At 46.5% G+C, this 19,559-nt stretch overlaps 1 protein-coding gene and 1 long non-coding RNA gene across 9 annotated transcripts in view; one reads left to right on the plus strand and one right to left on the minus strand.

The window, feature by feature from the left end:
- Positions 1-317: 317 nt before the first annotated feature.
- On the minus strand, positions 318-18,846 carry LOC116573205. 7 transcript variants are annotated; one of them, XR_004278643.1, is made up of 9 exons: positions 16,944-18,089; positions 14,855-15,339; positions 14,618-14,758; positions 12,636-12,678; positions 10,705-10,864; positions 9,956-10,042; positions 9,632-9,764; positions 5,254-5,288; positions 320-1,284 (listed from the first exon to the last, which is right to left on the minus strand). It is a non-coding gene; the product is annotated as an uncharacterized LOC116573205 (long non-coding RNA). The 7 variants fall into 7 exon arrangements; XR_004278642.1 differs by lacking the exons at positions 9,632-9,764; positions 9,956-10,042 and adding an exon at positions 18,553-18,846 and having other exon boundaries at positions 318-1,284; positions 16,944-17,562; XR_004278644.1 differs by lacking the exon at positions 9,956-10,042 and having other exon boundaries at positions 322-1,284.
- The window catches only part of RBM20 (RNA binding motif protein 20), a 186,343-nt gene continuing 184,986 nt past the window's right edge, over positions 18,203-19,559 (plus strand). For both annotated transcript variants that reach the window (XM_032313100.1, XM_032313102.1), the window contains exon 1: positions 18,203-18,568. In XM_032313100.1, coding sequence (XP_032168991.1) covers positions 18,369-18,568 — 200 coding nt within the window. In that variant the 5' untranslated portion in view covers positions 18,203-18,368. The remainder of the gene's footprint in view (positions 18,569-19,559) is intronic.

Below are 19,559 nucleotides of genomic sequence, written 5' to 3' on the forward strand. Positions count from 1 at the left end.
CAAATAGGGCATAAAACTTATTTTTACTTCATTTTTAATTTATTTATGAGGCTGAGGGGCTGCTGATAAACCCAGGTCACTGTTACTTTAATCACAAAATTTTTGAAATTATAGAAAAAATATTATTTAGTTACATTAAAAGAAATGTTTGAAATCTGTTAACCTATTAGTTATTTTTAATTTAATATAATTTTTTAGGTGGGGGAGGGGGAGAAGGAGAAAGAATCCTAAGCAGGCTCCACACCCAGCAGGAGCCCGACTCGGGGCTCCATCTCACAGCCCTGAAAGGGCCCTGAGAAATCAAGAGTTGGAGGCTTAATTAACCCTCTGAGCCACCCAGGTGCCCCTGTTGCTTGATTAGTTAAAATCAGCCTAAATATTTTCATTCTGTTTTTTTTTTTTCTTTCACTTACAATTATCATAAATGATAACAAAAACACTACCGTTTATCAAATACATGCTCATGGAGGGCACTGTGTTAAGCATTTTACTTATTCTGTCTCACTTGAGTGAGAACAGAACAAAACTAATACAAGAGATGTTAATTGCCCCATTTTCCAGGTGAGACCAAAACGAATTTAACTTATCACTTAATGTTGTCACATAATTATTTTCCTAAGTTCCCACATACTGTTTACGCTTGTTTTTAATTGCTATGTGCAATAATAATAATAATAATAAAGGGAGGCATTACTCATTCATTTATTGAACAAATATTTAATGGGCAACCTCTTCTGTTGTCAGGTGTTGTGCTAGATCCAGGGGTGACAATGGTGAGTAAGACTTTGCCTCCACAGAGCAACTCACAGCCTTCTAAGCATTGACATCAGCAAGGGGCAACCACAAGGCAGGGTGGAGATGGGGGAGGTCCCGGATGTTGTGGGAGCACAGAGCAGGGAGCCTCGCCCACCCCTCCCCCAAGCTGGCACTGTCAGAAGAACAGCTGCCAATTAAGGCCGAGGACTGCCGCAGGAAGACTAGGATACGCTGAATGGCCACCATTTTATCATCTGCAAAACCAGTGATGGTCACCAAACATGCACCACTCGTGGCCCCTTGATGGAACTTGAGAATTCAGGGGCTCCAGGGGCTCAGATACTTTGGGATTTAGAACCCCAAACCATGCTCATCCCACGGTAACTTTTTCAAAAGCCTGTTTGCCATTCCCTAGGCCAAAGGGGACTGAAACAGCAAATGCTCCAGTCAGCGTTCATGTCTCTGCTGTCCTTGTGGTCGTGATGGTGGTGGTGGCGAGGATGATGGTGCGGATAAGACCAGATAAGCCTAATGTTAGAGCATAGAAAAAGAAAGAAAATTCTGTAACTCTTTTTATGAAGTAAGTATAACATTGATACCTAAATACAGTAAATTAAAAAAACCCAGAGTTACCTGGCTGGCTCAGTCAGTAGAGTATATGATTCTTGATCTCAGAATTCAAGCTCCATGTTGGGGGTCGAGATCACTAAAACAAAACAAAACAAAAAACAAAAAAAGAAAATGTATAGATCATTCTTTTTTTTTTTTCTTTTTCCTTTTAGGGTTGGGTTTTTGTTTGTTTATTTAAGTAATTTCTATATCAAATGTGGGGCTCAAACTCATGACTCTGAGATCAGGAGTTGCATACTCTCTGATTAAGCCAGCCAGGTGCCCCTAGGTCATTCTTACTTATAAATATTTATGCAAAAAAATCCAAGTATTAGCAAATGAACTCTAAGAGGACATTAAAAGCAATATACCATAATCAAGTGGAATTTATTCCAGAAATACAAGAATGATCTGATATTACTTATTAATGTAACTCACCATAATAATAAATTTATGGGAGCGCCTGGGTTGCTCAATCAGTTAAGCGGCTGTTTTCCCTCAGGTCATGATCTCGGGGTCCTGGGAACAAGCCCCACACAGGGTTCCCTGCTCAGCAGGGAGCCTGCTTCTCCCTCTGCCGCTCCCCCTGCTTGTGCTCTCTTATTCTCCGTCAAAAAAATGAAATATTTATAATAATAATAAATTTATGAAAAAAATTATTTATCTATATATATTATAAACTTTTGGGCTAAAGAAATATCCATTCATGTTCAAAACATTAAATTAAAACAGGATAATGAATTCATTTTAATATAATAAATGTATATATTTAGAATATATACTTCACTCCTTATGTAAAGGATAAGCACGTGAGGTCAGGAACAAGGCTAGGATGCCCAGCATGTCCACTGCTATTTAACATAATATCGGAGATATTAACCAATGCAACCGGACAAGAGAAAACTATTAGAGGCATAAAATTTAAAATTAAGGAGAGTCTGGTTGTCTCAATGGGTTAAGCCTCTGCCTTCAGCTCAGGTCATAATCTCAGGATCCTGGGATGGGGCCCGCATCCTGCTCTCTGCTCAGTGAAGAGCCTGATTACCACCACCCTAACCCACCCCCCTACCCACCTCCTGCCTCTCTGCCTACTTGTGATCTCTCTCTGTCAGATAAATATATAAAATCTTTTTAAAAAATATAAAATTAAGAAATAAAACTATACTGGGGCACCTGGGTGGCTCAATCGGTTAAGCATGCGACTGTTGATTTCATCTCAGGTCATGATCTCAGGGTTGTGAGATCGAGCCCGCAATGGGCCCTGTGTTGGGTTTGGAGCCTCCTTGAGCTTCTTCATTTCCTCTCCCTCCTTTGCCCCTCTGCAACCCCCCAGCTCACAGGTACGCTCTCTCCCTCCACAAAAACAAAAACAAAAACAAAAAAACTGTGCATTTTCCAACTATACTATCGTATCTACGAATAGAGATAGCTTGACAGATTGATTGATTGATTTAGAGGGGGAGGGGCAGAGGGAGAACTAGAAAGAGAATCTTTTTTTTTTTAAATTACCTTTTTAAAATTAACATATAATGTATTATTATCCCCAGGGGTACAAGTCTGTGAATCATCAGGCTTACTCACTTCCCAGCACTCACCATAGCACATACCCTCCCCAGTGTCCATAACTCCACCACCCTCTCCCTACCCCCTACCCCACACCCCTCAGTTTGTTTTGTGAGATTGAGAGTCCCTTATGGTTTGTCTCCCTCCCGCTCCCATCTTAGAAAGAGAATCTTAAGTAGACTCCACACCCAGCATAGAGCCGGATGTGGGTCTCCATCTCATGACCCTGAGATCATGACCAGAGCCGAAATCAGGAATTTGATCCTTAACCCAGTGAGCCACCCAGGTGCCCCAAGAAAACACAGAAATTTTAATGATAAAACTAACACAAACCAAATAATTCTGTAGGATACACATATACGTGTACATTTTTATAGAGATGAAGAAAATATAAATATGCAAATATGTTTCTATTTCTATGAACAATAACCAGTTAGAGGAAATAATGAAAGCAATAGCTCTGTTTAGTAAAGAAACAAAAAAGCAGAAAATATTTAGGAATAAACAAATAACTGTATGAATGATGTGGACATTCTAGCATAATCTGTGAGGGAATTGTTTAGCTGATATTGTGGCACTAGGCATCTAGAAGATGAACTATTTAGTCATAGAGAAGGAAACATAGTATATCATAGGCAGGCTTGGCCCTGGAAGTAGACACCTACGTAAGTCATTTGGAATCCTTCGGGCATCACAAGCCCAGGTACCAGAAAGGCGGTAACTGGTCCCAGGAGAGGAGCTCTGGGTGCTGTCTTCTGCCCTGGCTGATTCTCCATCTGGCCCCAGGTCCCTCGTCCCTCTGGGCTGGGAAACTGGCAGCTGGTGTCAACGTGGTGATTTGCTTGGCTCTGTTCTCTCTTCTAGTATCAGTTTTTCCGTAATAAAATGTTTGCTTTGATCTACTAGAGTGTCAAGTGTTTTATTTGCTACTGCTAAAATTGTCAAAACCTCTCTGAGGAAAACTTTAAAACACTCCCAAAAGGCATAAAAGGAGACTGGAGTAAAGCAAAAGATATCCCTTGTTCTTTGTCGGACAGCTCAACTCATAATGATGTAATTCGCATTGAGTTCATCTGTAATTTTAACATGATCTTAATAAAAATACCACATTTTTCCCCAAGAGGAGTTGATTCCAGAACTTATATAGAAAAAGAAACATGCAAGAATAGCTATAAAACCCCCCGAAAAGAAGAGCTGTGAGAAAATAAGTTTGTCAAGTAATAAGTGATATTAAAAAGAATCTATAATTAAAACTAGTAGATGAATAAAAAAATAGGTAAATGAATAGACTATTAGAATAAAAGAGAAAGTTCAGAAATATACCTAAGTGCATATGGAAATTTAGCAGATGAAAAGATAATAAATCACAGAGGAAATGCTTTTAAAAAATGGTGTGGGGGCAACTGGTATTGGCCATGTGGAAAAGATAAAATTGGATCCATGTTTCACCCTGTACACCAGAATAAACTCCAAATGAATTAGGGGTCTCAGTGTGAAAAAAGAAAGTCCTACTGGTACTGGAAGAAAACAGGAGAATTTAAAAAATAATCTCAGGGCAGGGAAACTTTTTAAACTCTAACTCAAAATCCAAATGCAACAAAAGAAAAGATTGATGAATTTCCCCGCATAAAAATAAAGCAACATTAGCATGGCAAAAAAAAAAAAAAAAAAACGTAATCAAAAAAGAAGGGGCACCTGGGTGGCTCAGTAGGTTGGGCGGCTGCCTTCCGCTCAGGTTATGATCCTGGAATCCCAGGAATGAGTCCCGCATCAGGCTCCCAGCTCCATGAGGAGCCTGCTTCTCCCTCTGACCTTCTCCCTCTCATTCTCTCTCAAATAAATAAATAAAATCTTTAAAAAATCGAGAGAAATACTGAACTAGGTGGAAACATTCACCACCTAGATCAGAGATAAAGATCTAACTTCCCTAGTACATGGAGGGGACTCGAGGGGGAAGAAAGCTCTCCAAGTAGAAAAATACAAAAGAGGGCAATATAAAAATGGACAAAAGAGATAATTTTTTTAAAAAGGCATACAACAGTTCTGAAATACCTTTTGTGAAAGGGAAAACAAGCTATGTAGGTATTTACACACACAGGTGAGAAAAGGAGCGGGGTAGGGAGGGAGAGAGGGAAAGACAGAGAAGAAGAAAGACAAGACAGGGGAGCAGAGAGTATGCTCTTTTCTTTACAAAAGGAATCATCTAGTAAATGTAGAAGGGTTGATTCAATGAGAAAACCCTCATTTCTGGCCGGTTGTAGTAAGGCCCAACAGTGGATGCTGAAACCGCCAGGTGAATGAGCCACTAGGGGATGCGACACTTACTTAGTCTCCAAGTCTGTGCCAAAGATGGCGTGTAGCTACAAAGGGAAAGGGAGAGATCTGCTTTAATTAAGAGAGGCAACTTTGGGGGGCCTGGGTGGTTCAGTGGGTTAAAACCTCTGCCTTCAGCTCCCCATTGGGCTCTCTGCTCAGCAGGGAGCCTGCTTCCTCCTCTCTCTCTCTCTCTGCCTGCCTCTCTGCCTGCTTGTGATCTCTGTGAAATAAAAAAATAAAATCTTAAAAAAAAAAAAAAGAGGCAACTTTGCTTCACCAAGTAATGGAACAAACCATCACAACAGGCCACGTCAAGTGAGAAATGGAAAATACACACTACCATCTATGTGGTCTTCTTGACAAACTGTTTTTTAACCTGAACCCAGCAATGAGAAAATGATACAGATACACAGAATATAGAATTCTGCAAAGACTTGAGTCTTCAAAAATGTCAATGTTATCCAAAAAAAAAAAAAAAAAAGAAAAAGAAAGAAAAGATGTGGAAACTTTCCTAGGATAAAGCAGACTAAGGAAAATAACAAATGCAATGAGTATAAAGCGTATCTTAGATTTAAACAAAAAAAGCAAATATAAAAGACATTATCTAGACAACTGGGAAAATTTACATACGAAGAGAAAATAATACTATATCATGATATCAGTGTTAAATTTCTTGTATGTCAATAATATTGTGGTTGGGAGCTCCTGGGTGGCTTAGTCATTAAGCATCTGCCTTTGGCTCAGGTCATGATCCCAGCATCCTGGGTTCGAGCCCCACATTGGGCTCCCTGCTCAGCGGGGAGCCTGCTTCTTCCTCTCCAGCTCCCCCTGCGTGCGTTCCCTCTTCGCTTTGTCTCTCTCTGTCAACTAAATGGATAAAATCTTAAAAAAAGAAAGAAAGAAAGAACGAGACAGAGAAAGACAGACAGACAGACAAACAATATCATGGTTATAGAGAAAAACATCCTTGTTCTTCCGGAATACTTGGTATTTAGGGATGAGCTGTTATGGTGCCTCCCACTTATTTTCAACTAGTTCACCAAAAACAAATGAACAGAAAAATAGTTATCTGAATCTTGGAAGCTTAACTTGAGACACACATTTAAAAAAACTGGTGCCCCCTGGTGATCTTCATGACACACCCTTAAAAACCGAAATCTGAATGGTTGAGAGTAAGGAGGGTGTAGGGAACACGATTGTTAGGAAAATAATCCTTGATGAGGTTGTTCTCTCTTTTTTTTTAAAAGACTTTATTTGAGAGAGAGTGAGAAAGAGAGAGAGAGATCATGAGCAGGGGGAAGGGTAGAAGGAGAAACAGACTTCCAGCTGAGCAGGGAGCCCAATGCGGCCAGGCTCCATCTCATGACCCTGAGATCATGACTTGAGCAGAAATCAAGCATTGGCCGCTGAACTGACTGACCCACCCAGGTGCCCCAATTTATTTTACGTTTTTAAGAATGTGGTCTTATCATCTGTGCCATAGACTCAGGGAGATTTCTTTTCTCTTTCTCTCTCCTTTTTTTTTTTTAAAGATGTATTTATTATTTTAGAGAAAGAGAGAGTAAACCAGGGGAGAGGCAGAGGGAGAGGGAGAGGGAGAGAGAATCCTCGAGCTGACTTGCTGTTGAGAGAGGAGCCCGCTATGGGGCTCCATCCCAGGACCTTGAGACCATGACCTGAGCTGAAGCCAAGAGCCCTCTGCTTAACCAACGGAGCCACCCAGCTGCCCTACCATTTATTTTATTTTATTAAAAAAAATTTTTTTTAAAGATTTTATTTATTTATTTGACAGACAGAGATCACAAGTAGGCAGAGAGGCAGGCAGAGAGGGAGAAGCAGGCTCCCTGCTGAGGAGAGAGCCTGCCCCGGGGTCTACCCCAGGACCTTGGGATCATGACCCGAGCTAAAGGCAGAGGCTTTAACCCACTGAGCCATACAGGTGCCCCCCTCTTTTTTTTTTTTTTTTTTAACTTTTTAAAGAAACTTTCAAAGGTATAAGAGATGCAGAAAGAGACACAAATCACAAACGTATAGCTTGAATGTCTACCATAACATCCATGAAACCACCATCTAGATAAGAAACAAAACAATCCAACAGCTCAGAAACCTCTCTAGGGCTAAGATTTAAAACAACTTGAGCATCACCCAGTGGGTGCTTCTCCGCCCTGTTGAGTGGGCATGGTTATTTATTTATTTTTTTCAGCAAACGTGTTTTGAATACTGTCCTCTGTGTCAAACACCCTGAAACGCAGGTTGCATACCATACCATGGTGTTCATTCTTGGTCGGCACCTGCCTGAACAGAAGCTGTTTGCACATTAATACCCTTTTCAGTTAAAGAATCAATGTTTGTGGGTGCCTGGGTGGCTCAGTGGGTTAAGCGGCTGCCTTCGACTCAGGTCATGATCTCAGGGTCCTGGGATCGAGTCCCGCATTGGGCTCTCCGCTCAGCGGGGAGCCTGCTTCCCTCTCTCTCTCTCTGCCTGCCTCTCTGCCTACTTGTGATCTCTCTCTGTCAAATAAATAAATAAAATCTTTAAAAAAAAAAAAAAAGAATCAATGTTTGTCAGGCTTTTGCTGTCCAGCTTTCACTCATTCTTGGCACCCTTAGATTTCCCACCAAGGGAATCACAGACTCTGACCAACCAACCTACCTTCCTTCCTTCCCTGTCTCTCTCTTCCTTCCTTTCACTTCTACACCCAATGTGCGGCTTGAACTCACTACCCTGATATCAAGAGTGGCGTGTTCTTCTGACAGAGCCAACCAGGCACCCCCAGACTCTCTAATTTCCAACATACCTGCTTCAGGTGGTGTCGATGTTACGTCTGACATCAGACTGTGAGACTGTGCCTCGGGCTTAGCCAATGAGGGTATCACATATCTGGCCATAGATGGGTTTACAAATAGGAAGATGACCCAGTCAGAGCCAAAGAGATGTAATGAGGATTTCATTAGGATTGTTGGGTGAGGCACACTCACTTTTCTATTAGGCTTGGATGGGTTGAGTGGGGGAGGCATGGGGATGCCGACGTGGAAATGCCGAGAACTATTTTGTCACTTCTGAAGGGTCCCCCCAGCTTCAGAATTTCCACAGGGTTGCCTGAGGTCTCTACCAAGACTTGATCACAGCCTGTTTCTCTTTCTGCCCAACGGTGCCCCCTCTTCACTTCCACAAGTATTGATCCCCAGAGCAGCACAACCTGCCGTGCCCCATCTCTGCCTCGGCGTCCGTTTCTCTGGGCACCTCACTTTGGCAGACATGGTGCTGAACACGTACATAGATTATCCATTCTACAGGTGAATCCTGAAGACATACTACGTGTCATACAACATTGAGACTCTCATGACAGCCTATGACCCTATGAACCTCTCCGTGGGGAAACTGAAACACCCGGTAGCTGGGTAACACATCCAAGGCCACACAGCTAGTAACACACGGAGTCAGGATTTGAACTCGGGTCTGTGTGATTCTAAAGCCAATGTCCCTAGCGCTACTGTCACAGACAAACCAATAGTGGAACTAAAAACCACCCCAGAATTCCAGGTCTTCAGAGGCAACATCTTTGGATAGAATCCTCCTCTGCCTCCTATCACTTGGTCCAGTGTCTTGCCTTCCTTGGTGGCCCTGGAATTGGAATTGAACGCAGCTCTCAGAGGCTCCTCCAGCTGTGTACTCCTGCATCTGGTTTTCTGGGCTCTCAGATCAAGGGAACAAGATCCCTTAGCTTCCCCTTTTCCCCCAGACCCTGTCCTCCCTGTATGACTTTTCTCCGGTTGCTATAAGAAAGCACCACCAACTAGCATGCTTAAAAGAAATGGATTTCCACAGTTCTGGAGGCCAGAAGTTAGAAATCCAGGTGTGGGCAGGGCCGTCTGAGACGCGGGGTGGAACCCTTGTTAGCTTCTGGGGCTGACTGCCAATGCTCGCTGCTCCTAGGCTTGCAGCTGCTGTCACGTCGTCATGTGGGCTCTCCCCTGTGTCATCTATGTCTAAATGGCCCTCTTCTCGTAAGACACCAGTCACACAGGATTAGGCCCACCTAATGACCATGTCCTTTTTTTTTTTTTTTTTTTTTTTTAGATTTTACATATTTATTTGACAGAGAGAGATCACAAGTAGGCAGAGAGGCAGGCAGAGGGGGAGGAGAAGCAGGCCCCCTGCTGAGCAGAGAGCCCTATGCGGGGCTCGATCCCAGGACCCTGAGACCACGACATGAGCTGAAGGCAACGGCTTTAACCCACTGAGCCACCCAGGTGCTCCAGAAGTCATTTCTTTAAATCATGGGATAATTCTTTAAATCATCTCACTCAGTGAGATATTCCAAGGAGAAGGCAATGCCCCAGGAATCCCCCACCTCCAAAGACCAAACCCAACCATACTTCTCACCCTTTGCACTCTCAGGTGCCCTCTCCCCACTGTGTTCGGAATCTTCTGAGCTGCCTGGGGTAGCGTGACCAAGCAAGTCGTCATCACGGACACTGGTGTTGAGAGGTGACTCGGGGCCAGCCTTGTGCTCAGCCTCACAGTGAAAAGAAGGAAACATGTGTTATCCCCACGTCATGGCCGAGGACAAATGAGGGGCAGAGAACTTTCACAGCAAGCCCAGGGTCCTGAAACTGGCAAAGGGGCAGAACCGGGACGCAAGCCGAGGCCTGGGAGTCTCTTAGCCACAGTGTGTCCTGCTGACAATGCTCGCTTTCCCCTGCTTACCTTCCAGATGGTTCCTGCAGGCTCTCCTTTCACCCCGGGGTTTTACACGCAGAAGGTGACTGACATCCGGGCTCAGAGCATCTCCCCCTTTCAAGAGACGGCTGTGTGCTATGATCACTGATTCCCCCATGTAATCATTAGATGAAAAACTGCCAACCACAGCAGCACCTGGGTGGTTCAGCGTGTTGTGTCTGACTCTTGGTTTCCACTTAGGCTGTGACCTCAGGATCACGAGATCTAGCTCCACCCCCACAGTCCACGTCTGCCATGTTTTACATTAGATTCCCAGACCTGTTCAACATTTTTTTTTTTTTTTTAATGTAAACTCTATGCCCATTTTGGGGCTGGAACTCATGACCACAATATCTAGAGTTGCATTCTGTACCCACTGAGCCTGCCAGGCACCCCAAGACCTATTCACCTTATAGCTGAAAGTGTAAACCCTTTTGCCAACCTCCTAAGTCTTTTCTTTTCTTTTTAAACTACTCCTATTTTTTTTTAAAGATTTTATTTATTTATTTGACAGATAGAGATCACAAGTAGGCAGAGAGGCAGGTAGAGAGAGGGGGGTGGAAGCAGGCTCCCTGCTGAGCAGAGAGAGCCTGATGCAGAGTTCGATCCCATGCGGGGCTTGATCCCATGCAGGGCTCGATCCCACGACCCTGGGATCATGACCTGAGTGGAAGGCAGAGGCTTAACCCAGTGAGCCACCCAGGTGCCCCCCACCCCTTTTTTTAAAGATGGCTTACCTTTGGGCGCCTGGGTGGCTCAGTCAGTTAAGTGCCTGCCTTCGGCTCCTGCCATGATTCTAGAGTCCTGGGATGGAGCACTGCCCTGAGATCCTTGCTTGGTGGGGCGCCTGCCTCTCTTCCTCCTCTGCCTCCAGCTCCCCCTGTTAGTGCTCTCTCTCTGTCAAATAAATAAATACAATCTTAAAGTAAACCTTTTTTTTTTCTTTAAAGATTTTATTCATTTGAGAGAGCGAGTGAGTGAGAGAGCGAGCGTGAGAGGAGAGAGGGTCGGAGGGAGAAGCAGACCCTGATACGGGGCTCAGTCCTGGGGCTGTGGGGTCATGATCCGAGCTGAAAGGACACGCTTAACCAACTGCGCCACCCAGGCACCCCCTAAGTGCTTTATATTTAATCCACATCGTAACTTGACCCTGCGGGCACTGTTATTCCCATTTTTCAGAAGGAAACACTGAGGCTCTGAGAGGTAAAGCAACTTGCCTTAAGCCATGCAGCTAACAGATCCTAGGTCCGGGTTTCTAATCCAGCACTGCCAACTCCGGAGTCTCTTGCAGAGAGGGGCTAGGCAAGGTCTACTGCCTGGGGTAGCCCTGGGATGACCAAAGGTGCCACATCAGAGAGTGGCACCAGTCCACCAGCTCCAGGCCAGCTGCATGGGTGCCCGCTCAGTGAGGTCAGCACATCACAGGCTCTCACTGTTCCTGGCGTCACACTGGCATGCAAGGGCCTCCAGTATTGCCTTCCATAATGGTCACCTGATCCCTGAGCTGGTGGGCAAACAGCCTGAGATGTTTATTCCCTGACGACCAACTGTCTCACAGACAGACAGCCCCGGTGATAAGAGAAGACAGAGGAGATGGTTGGGGGGAGGGACTCGATAAAGGAATCCCCTGACTCTGAGAAGTGCTGTTTTACTTGGCTGGGGCCGGGAGTCACACTACCAGCCTCTGAACGACAGTGACATTCCCCAGGGATTAAGCAAGCCGTGTAGAAGCTGGGTCTCCACGGGGGGTGCCGAGCCCCATGGAACTTAAATCATGCAATTAGCCACCAGCTAACATTTCTCCCACATTCATTTCATACCGCCATCATTTCCCATCCCTCCTCCAAAAAAATTCAGCTGCAACTTGTTTTATAACACCCCTTATGCTACGCTGCTCCTTGGCTTTCTCTGGGAAATAGCAAAGGAAATCAAGTCATTTTCTGGATCCTTCAAAGCGTAGCTCAAAATTGTCTCCCAGGAAGCCATGCCCAGGTAGCCCTGCCTCTCCTGCTCTGGGCCCCCTGGGATTCTGAACTCAGTCCGCAGTGTTGGTTCGAGGCCAGGTACTGAACCAGTGGTGGAAGGACAGAGCTGAAGGCACCTGGGCTTGGGGCAGTGATGCTTTTAGGGGAGGCAAAGATGCGGATGTCACTCCTGGTTTGGGATAACTGCGTTTCTGTTCAGGGATGATCAATAGACCTCGTGGTCCAGAAGCTGGATTTTCCGACCCCCAGTCACGTGCTACACGAATTAAACTACAACACCTGTGCAGCTCATTAGAGGAGGAGGGGCCGAGATGACAAATCCGCCACCAGCGAGATGGAAGCTAAGCCTTTCCTCACAGCCAATGAGGGACACTCTCTGTGAGTTGTTAGGCAGAAAAGAACCTCCTGGGTCATGTCCTCACTTTTCCTCAGCTAAAGTTCCCTGACTGTCTCCTTCAAATTCAAATGTGAATCCAGTTCCATGAGTAACCATATTATTTTTAAACAGCATCCTTCAGCCACTGCCTCTCCCGGGTTCTCAGAGAGGTAATCCTTCGTGAAGCCAGCACACACAGGATTTTATTTTATGATTGTTTGAAAACATTTACAGGGGTTCCAAGGAATTCAAGTAAAAGATTAAGCTATAGCTCTGAGAGGAGTGCCAGCGTATAGAAAAAGCTCACCTGGGGGGGGGGGGCACTGTTGATGGAAAAAAGAAGTCAGGTTCTGTGGAGAGGCAAGAGACCAAAAAGAGAGATGTTAGAGACAGGTTTGGGAGATAATCCGGCCAGGATTTAACAGAGGAGCATCTGGTCTCAAAAGCCCCCTATAACTAGAAGCACCCATGTCACCGAGTGGGGTAGTTAAAAGCTCGGTCCCAGGGAGAATGAAGACCAGGGTTAGATCTGCAGCCCCTCACTTAATAGCTGGCCAGGTGGCTGACCTTCTTTGGGCCTTAGTTTTCTTACCTGTAAAGTAGGCATAAAAACAACCATCCGGTAAGGAAGGTGATTGTAAGGATTAAATGAGAAATAGGGAGTGCTTAGGACAGCCTGGCATAGAGTAATACTCAAAAAACAAAAACAAAAACAACCAAAAAGCTGGTTAACTGTGATCATGAATCCCCGGATAACAGTTCATATGTTGTGACTAAGTTCGATAGGTTGATTAATACTTACCCATAATTGTCAAACTGGTAAATTCTAACTAGTAACACGACTGCTGGCAACTTAATAAGTTAATTATTCGACTAGCTCTACTGGGTTGTTAGGATATCGAAAAACAACTCGGGATGATACACTGTCCAGAGTGTTTCTTCTTCATTCTTCCAGATGAATTTTTGCTTTAAAAATAAATATCTTATTAATGTGCTAATTGCTGTTAAGAATTACTAGTTGATGGGGCACCTGGGTGGCTCGGTGGGTTAAAGCCTCTGCCTTCAGCTCAGGTCATGATCCCAGGGTCCTGGGATCGAGCCCCGCATCAGGCTGTCTGCTCCGAGGAGAGCCTGCTTCCTCCTCTCTCTCTCTCTGCCTGCCTCTCTGCCTACTTGTGATCTCTGTCTATCAAATAAATAAATAAAATCTTTAAAAAAAAAAAAAAGAATTACTAGTTGAAGAAATAAGTAATTAGATTTTGTTGTTAGTTGATAAAAAAAGCACGTGTTCCTGATTTTTAAAAAATTCAAACCATACATATACTACAATAAAATTTTATTTCAAATAGTCAAACAATATAAAAAAATCACAAAAGGATAAAGTTCCTGCCCCATCCCAATTCCTAGAGGTTGTTTCTGTTAATAATAAATTTCCTATATCATATTTAATGATCTTTGATTTTACATACATTGAATCATACTGTTGCAGAACTTAAATTTTCTCCTTAGTAACACATCTTGGAAATTTCTCCCTAGAAGCCCACATAGATTTGCCCCTTGTTTTTTAAGGTCTACATTGTATTCCCTTGTGTGTAAGGACCACCCTTGATGCAGCCAATCCCCCACTGCTTGGCACTATGGTTGTTTCCAGCCTTGAATGTGAGGCTTTCGTTGTTGCTACACATAAGCACACAGGACCCTGAGCCAAAATCCAGAGTCAGATGCTTAGCTGACTGAGCCACCCAGTCCCCCTATGCAATTTCCATGGATGGTACCAGCTCACTTCCAAAGGGGTTGTAGCAACTGACATTTTCGCCCATAGCGTAGGAGAATGTCTGTGTTCTGCAGATTCACCAGCTTTGGGTGAAAATTATCACACTTTACAAACTAGTAAGTAAAACTGTTATTTAAAAAGCACAGTAATGATAGCTGAATGGAATAGCAGTACACATTAAGTGATCTTATCTGCAGAGACGAGTGTTTACAATCCCCATGGAGAAGTAGGCTAATTCCTTTTTTAACAGAAGACAGGGAGGTTGCAGGGGTTTGGACCAGGGTCTGAAGATCGGCACTTTTGTTTATCATCCCAGTGACCTTGACCACAGGTTCAAGCTTCTCTGTCTACAAAAGTGATATTCAATGGGATAAAGCATGAAAAACCTCCCAGAACTAGTGTCTGGAGCCCAGTAAACACTGATTAATATTAGGAAGCAAGCCAGGGAGCTAGAGTCCCTGGCAAGTTAGAGAAGGACCCAGTCATAACAGAGACCCGGGTCCTATTTCCCTTACCCTACTGCCACCTTGCCAAGATGCTTCATTTCTTCAAGTTTTCTTGCTTGTAAGATGTCAGTTTGGATTCCCCCACATTCATTTGCTGATCGGGAGAAACATGCCGAGTTGAGTCACCAGGCTGGTGGCAATTTATATTGACTGGAAGACACAGGCAGCGTCACTGCAGAGGTCAGCATGGGCTCCATGGCTGTCACTGAGGCAACGGAGAGAGGCTTGGGCGTCAGATCCACCTACCTGCTGTCCTGCTCCTGCCCCTTCGAAGCCAGGGCACCTGGGCAAGTTCTTGCAGCTGTCGGAGCCTCAGTTTTCTCGATTCTAAACCATGGATAACAGGAACTACCTCATGCATTATTGGGAGTATGAAGTAAGAATCTAAGAAAGCACTTAGCAGCTGACCCCTGTTACATGTTCAATATATTCATAGACAGCAGAAAGTCTCACTGTCTGATCCTAGCTTACTGATGTATCAGGAGGGACAGGATGCTTCCACAGAATGGAACAAAGAGAAATGTTAGCAGCCCTCACCTCCCAGTCACGCTCCCCATTTGTCAAGGTGACTCACACAGCCCTTTTCTTGCTTTGGTAACTGTGAATGCCCGGGAGAGGTGGTGGTGGTGGGGGAGGGGGGTGGAGGGGTGAGGGCACAGGGCAGACAAAAGCAAGACTGCTCTGGTTTCTTAAATGGCTATAACTCTAGCTGGGGCTCTCTTTCATTCTTCCTGGAAAGAAGTGAGAAAACATTAATTAAAAAGCATTTTTCATTGGAACTGTTTAATACTATGAATGTTTGATTTGCAAAGTGGAAATGCTTATTTGAGGTGATCTCGGACAACATGGTATGGGGATTAGAGGTAGAACATGAATAAGCTTTGGGTTTTTGCTACAGTGTTTCCCTCTCGGTTTGCATCTGCTTCAATTTAAATTTTAGGTATGACATAATATGTAAATTGCAAATAGGAAGCTCTAGATGGGATTTCTGAAAAACACCTTGTGAATTATTAAATTTTTTTTTATTTTGAAAATTTCAAATTTACAGAGAGGATGCAAAGAAATGCCCAATGAACACTCAGATGTATCCACTGTTACTATTCTGTCACATACACTAACACATTATTTTTGAGCTGTAGAAAGCTGCGTTCATATAATGTGGCCTCTCTCTCTCCTCCCCCCTCTCTCTTTTGCCAGTAAAAGAGTTACAGGAATGGATATAGTTTTATCAATAGTGTGACTCCTAGACACTTAGCTTCCTGAAGTTTGAGATCTGTTGTTCTATTTGGCTATAAGGTTGGAATGTAAGGGATCATGTTTATAATAACTTCTGGATTGATACTTCCCGCACCAAACATGCAAGATATATGACCCCTAAGCCTGTTAGCGACTGTGCAAGTCAGGTCTCATTGCTCCCAATTTACATATTTGGTAACTGACACTCAGATGTTGAATCACTCCATTAATAAATGCAGGTTTGTCTTTTTGACTACACATCCCTTTTGGGGGCTTCTCAGAGGGAGAGTTTAATGGCAGCATATGGAAAGTTTTAACTTTGGTTTCCGGTAGAAGTGCAATGTTAATTTCAGGTAATTCCTTCCACCAAGGTGGGAGTGGGGAGACAGGCAATGGAATGGGAGTTTTATGGAAACCAGAGTCAGGACTTCAGTGATAGAAACCAGTGATGATGGGGGTGCCTGGGTGGCTGAGTTGGTTAACCAAGGTTGAGGTCCTGATCCCAAGGTCCTGGGATGGAGCCTGATGGCAGGCTCAGTGGGGAGTCTGCTTCTCCCTCTCCATCTGCCTCTCCTCCACCCCTCATGTTCTCTCTTTTTCTCTCTCTCAAATAAATAAAATCCTAGAGAGGAAGGAAGGAAGGAAAAGGAAGGAAGAAAGAAGAGAAAGAAGGAAAGAGAGAGGAAGGAAGGAAGGAAGGAAGGAAGGAAGAAAGAAAGAAAGAAAGAAAGAAAGAAAAAGACACCAGAGATAATGAACTAATCTGGATGGCCTCTTACTAGCCATGTACGGTGGGACAAATCACCCTGACACCTCCTCATTTGTGAAATGGAGACAAGAATCAATACCTTGTTACCTGGGTTTTTTGGTGAGACTCAAGTTTATGAATTGTGATGATCTTAATTAATACTAGCAATTGGCATATCATTTTATTTGTAGGAGAAGGAGGGAGAGAGAAAGGAAGGAAGGAAAAGAGAGTGGATAGGGCATTTTTATCTGTAGGAGAGAGAGGGAGGGGGGGTAAAGATCTAGGTAGCATGGCAGAAATCAAGGGAGGCTTAGTTTCCTGAGCCTGGAGGGGAAGTTGACAGAAACTCACAGTCTGGGGAGGGAAGAAAGCATTTTTCAGGGATTCCATCAGTTGCCATGTTCCAGAGAACCCGTCCCCAGAATGTTCCTTCACGTGGCTGCGAGAGGAATAGGTGTGGGTTTTTGAGACCCGCGGCAAACTTCTTTCCAGACCATGGGGCACCCCGGCCTGCGCTCTGGCTTCCAAGGTCCTTAGAGGATGCTTTCTCCTTGCTTCCCCGGGACGGCCAGTGTCAGGATTTAGAAAGCTGGTGAGCCAATTCACGGCAAGGTCTTCGGAATAACCACTCTCCGTGAGCTCTGCCCAGCTCCTAGATGTTTCTGCGGCCCCAGGTGCCTCCCCAGACACCGCCCCCCCCCCCCCAGGCCAGAACATTAAGCAGCTCCTTGAGGGGTAGCTCCTCCACGCAAGATGCCGTCCACGGCTGTGAGCTGGTGTGTGCAGGTGAACCCGCGCACATCGGCGCCCCGACCGCGAACCCAACTGCAGACGCTGCGGTGGCGGCACGATGTAGGCGAACTCTCTCCTTTTCATCCTTTACGGGTCCACTGAGATCTCGCCAATAAATAACAAGAATAAAGCGTCTGCTTGGTTTTGTCTTTGCGCTCCCGGGATCGTAGCGGGTCTTCTAGAAAGGAGAGAAAAACGAAGAAAAACCACAGTGGCCCCACCGGCTGTTTCTGGAGACCCCTGAAATTGGCAGCTGCAGCTGCCCATTTGGAGAGCCCTCGGGCCTGGTCATCTCAGACCCGGGGTTACAGGTCCGCCCGAGCTGGGGGAGGGTCCGGGCTTTTCCCCCGCCGGGTCGGGCCCTTCAGCCGAGGGGCGCTGGCCAGGCTCCAGACTCCAGAAGGTGCCAAGCTCACGTCGCAGGGGCTACGCGCGCGGACGCCCCGGGCGCGCTCCGTCCACCCCTCTCGGGCGCGCGCGGTCCTCCAGGACGACCCCGAGGCCGCCCGGCCCCGCGGAGAAGCGAGAGCCCCGCCGGCGGCCGCCGGCCGAAGTGCGTCTCCCCGCCTCACGCAGTTGCGCTGCGCTGCGGAGAGCCGGACCGCGCATTCTGAGGGCGCACGGCGGCGGGTGGCGTGCGCCGCGCCGCTCTCCGCTGGCCGCGCTCAGGGTCCGCGGACAGAGCTCCCCGGATCACCCCGGCGCGCAGCAGCCCCGGGGGGCCGAGCCGCTCCCGCCGGACCGGAGACGCCCCCTGGCCCCCGCCCCCGCGTGGCCCCGCGGAGCTAGCGGGAGCGGCGGGAGGAGGAGGAGGAGGCGGCGCCGCCGGGACTGCCTCCTCCCCGCCCCTCGCGTCTCCTCCTCGCGCCACCGGGAAGGACAAGGGGACTGGGCACGGGGACCCCGGCCAGTGACCGCCCGTGCCCCGGGGCCGCCCTTCGCGCGCGCTCTCTCGCCTCGAGCCCGGGGCCGGTGTCGCCTCACATGGTGCTGGCCGCAGCCATGAGCCAGGACGCGGATCCCAGCGGCCCCGAGCAACCGGACAGAGATGCCCGCAGCGTACCGGGGGCTCCGGCGCCCCCTGCGCCCCCCGCACCCACTGCGCCCCCAGGTCCGAGAGGAATGCAGCCGCCGCCGCCGCCGCCGCCGCCGCCCCCAGCCGGCCTACCGCAGATCATCCAAAAGTAAGAGGAGGGAAAGCGGAGGGGAGACCCCGGGTGTGCTTGGGGGACACGCCCCGGGCGCCCCGGTGTGGGGCTTCATCTCTCTCGTCGCTGCTGAACTCTGCGCGGCCGCCTTGCGTTTGAAGTTTTTCTGTCCTCTCTCGGCGGAGTCGGTGTCATTCTGGCTATTCGTGAGGTCGGGGACAGGGAAGCCAAGTTATTTGCGGAAAATAATTTTGTTTTTCCATAATTATCCTCTTTCCCTTCAGGGACGTTACTGGGTATTTTGAATCAAAATAGCTCAAATTGGGGGGAAATAGCCCAGACACTCTAGTTCATCTTTCTGGTCCCAGAGGCCGCTGCAATGTACGGAGAGCCGTGTGTGAGTGTGTGTGCGCCGGTGAGGGTGTGTAAGAAAAATGCCGCCCGAAGCAGCCGCCTTTCATGGTACCCCTGGGGTAGTCGGCCCTTGGCATGGGGGGGGGGGCAAGAATGGTGAGGGTCTGTAAACAGCACAATTTGCTTCGCTCTGAAAGAAGTGTTTAAGCTTTTCAAGGAGGCCCTTGCGAAGAAGAGTTCTTAGCCGCGCCACGGTTTCGCATGAATGTTACCATCTTGCGGTTTGGGTGCTGTGCTAATCTTAGGAGGTGGCCTTCCCGACGCGTGAGTAGGTTGGGGGTGGTCCACAGGCTCTGAGAAGGTCTTTCAGCCCATTTTGGGAGGCGTAACAGTAAAACGGGGTTGTTTTGTTGGTTCTTTCGAGATTTTGTTTGAAAGTTTAAGGCCTAGAATGTTGGTTTGTTTGAAGGACCTTTATTTTCCTGAAGGGTTCCCTCGGCTTGTACTGAAGTCAAAACTGGTTTAAGAAGTGGAGAAAAGTCTGAATGATGAACGCTTGGGTGAAATTGACGATGCTGGGGAAATGCACAGACGTACAGCAAAGTCAGCCGTGTGGAAAGGGGGAGAGGGTTCAGCGTGGCGATAATGATGCTTTGAGTTACAGAAACGTTTG

The sequence above is a fragment of the Mustela erminea genome, chromosome 14 (assembly GCF_009829155.1).
Source record: "Mustela erminea isolate mMusErm1 chromosome 14, mMusErm1.Pri, whole genome shotgun sequence".
In the NCBI taxonomy this organism is placed as follows: Eukaryota; Metazoa; Chordata; class Mammalia; order Carnivora; family Mustelidae; genus Mustela; species Mustela erminea.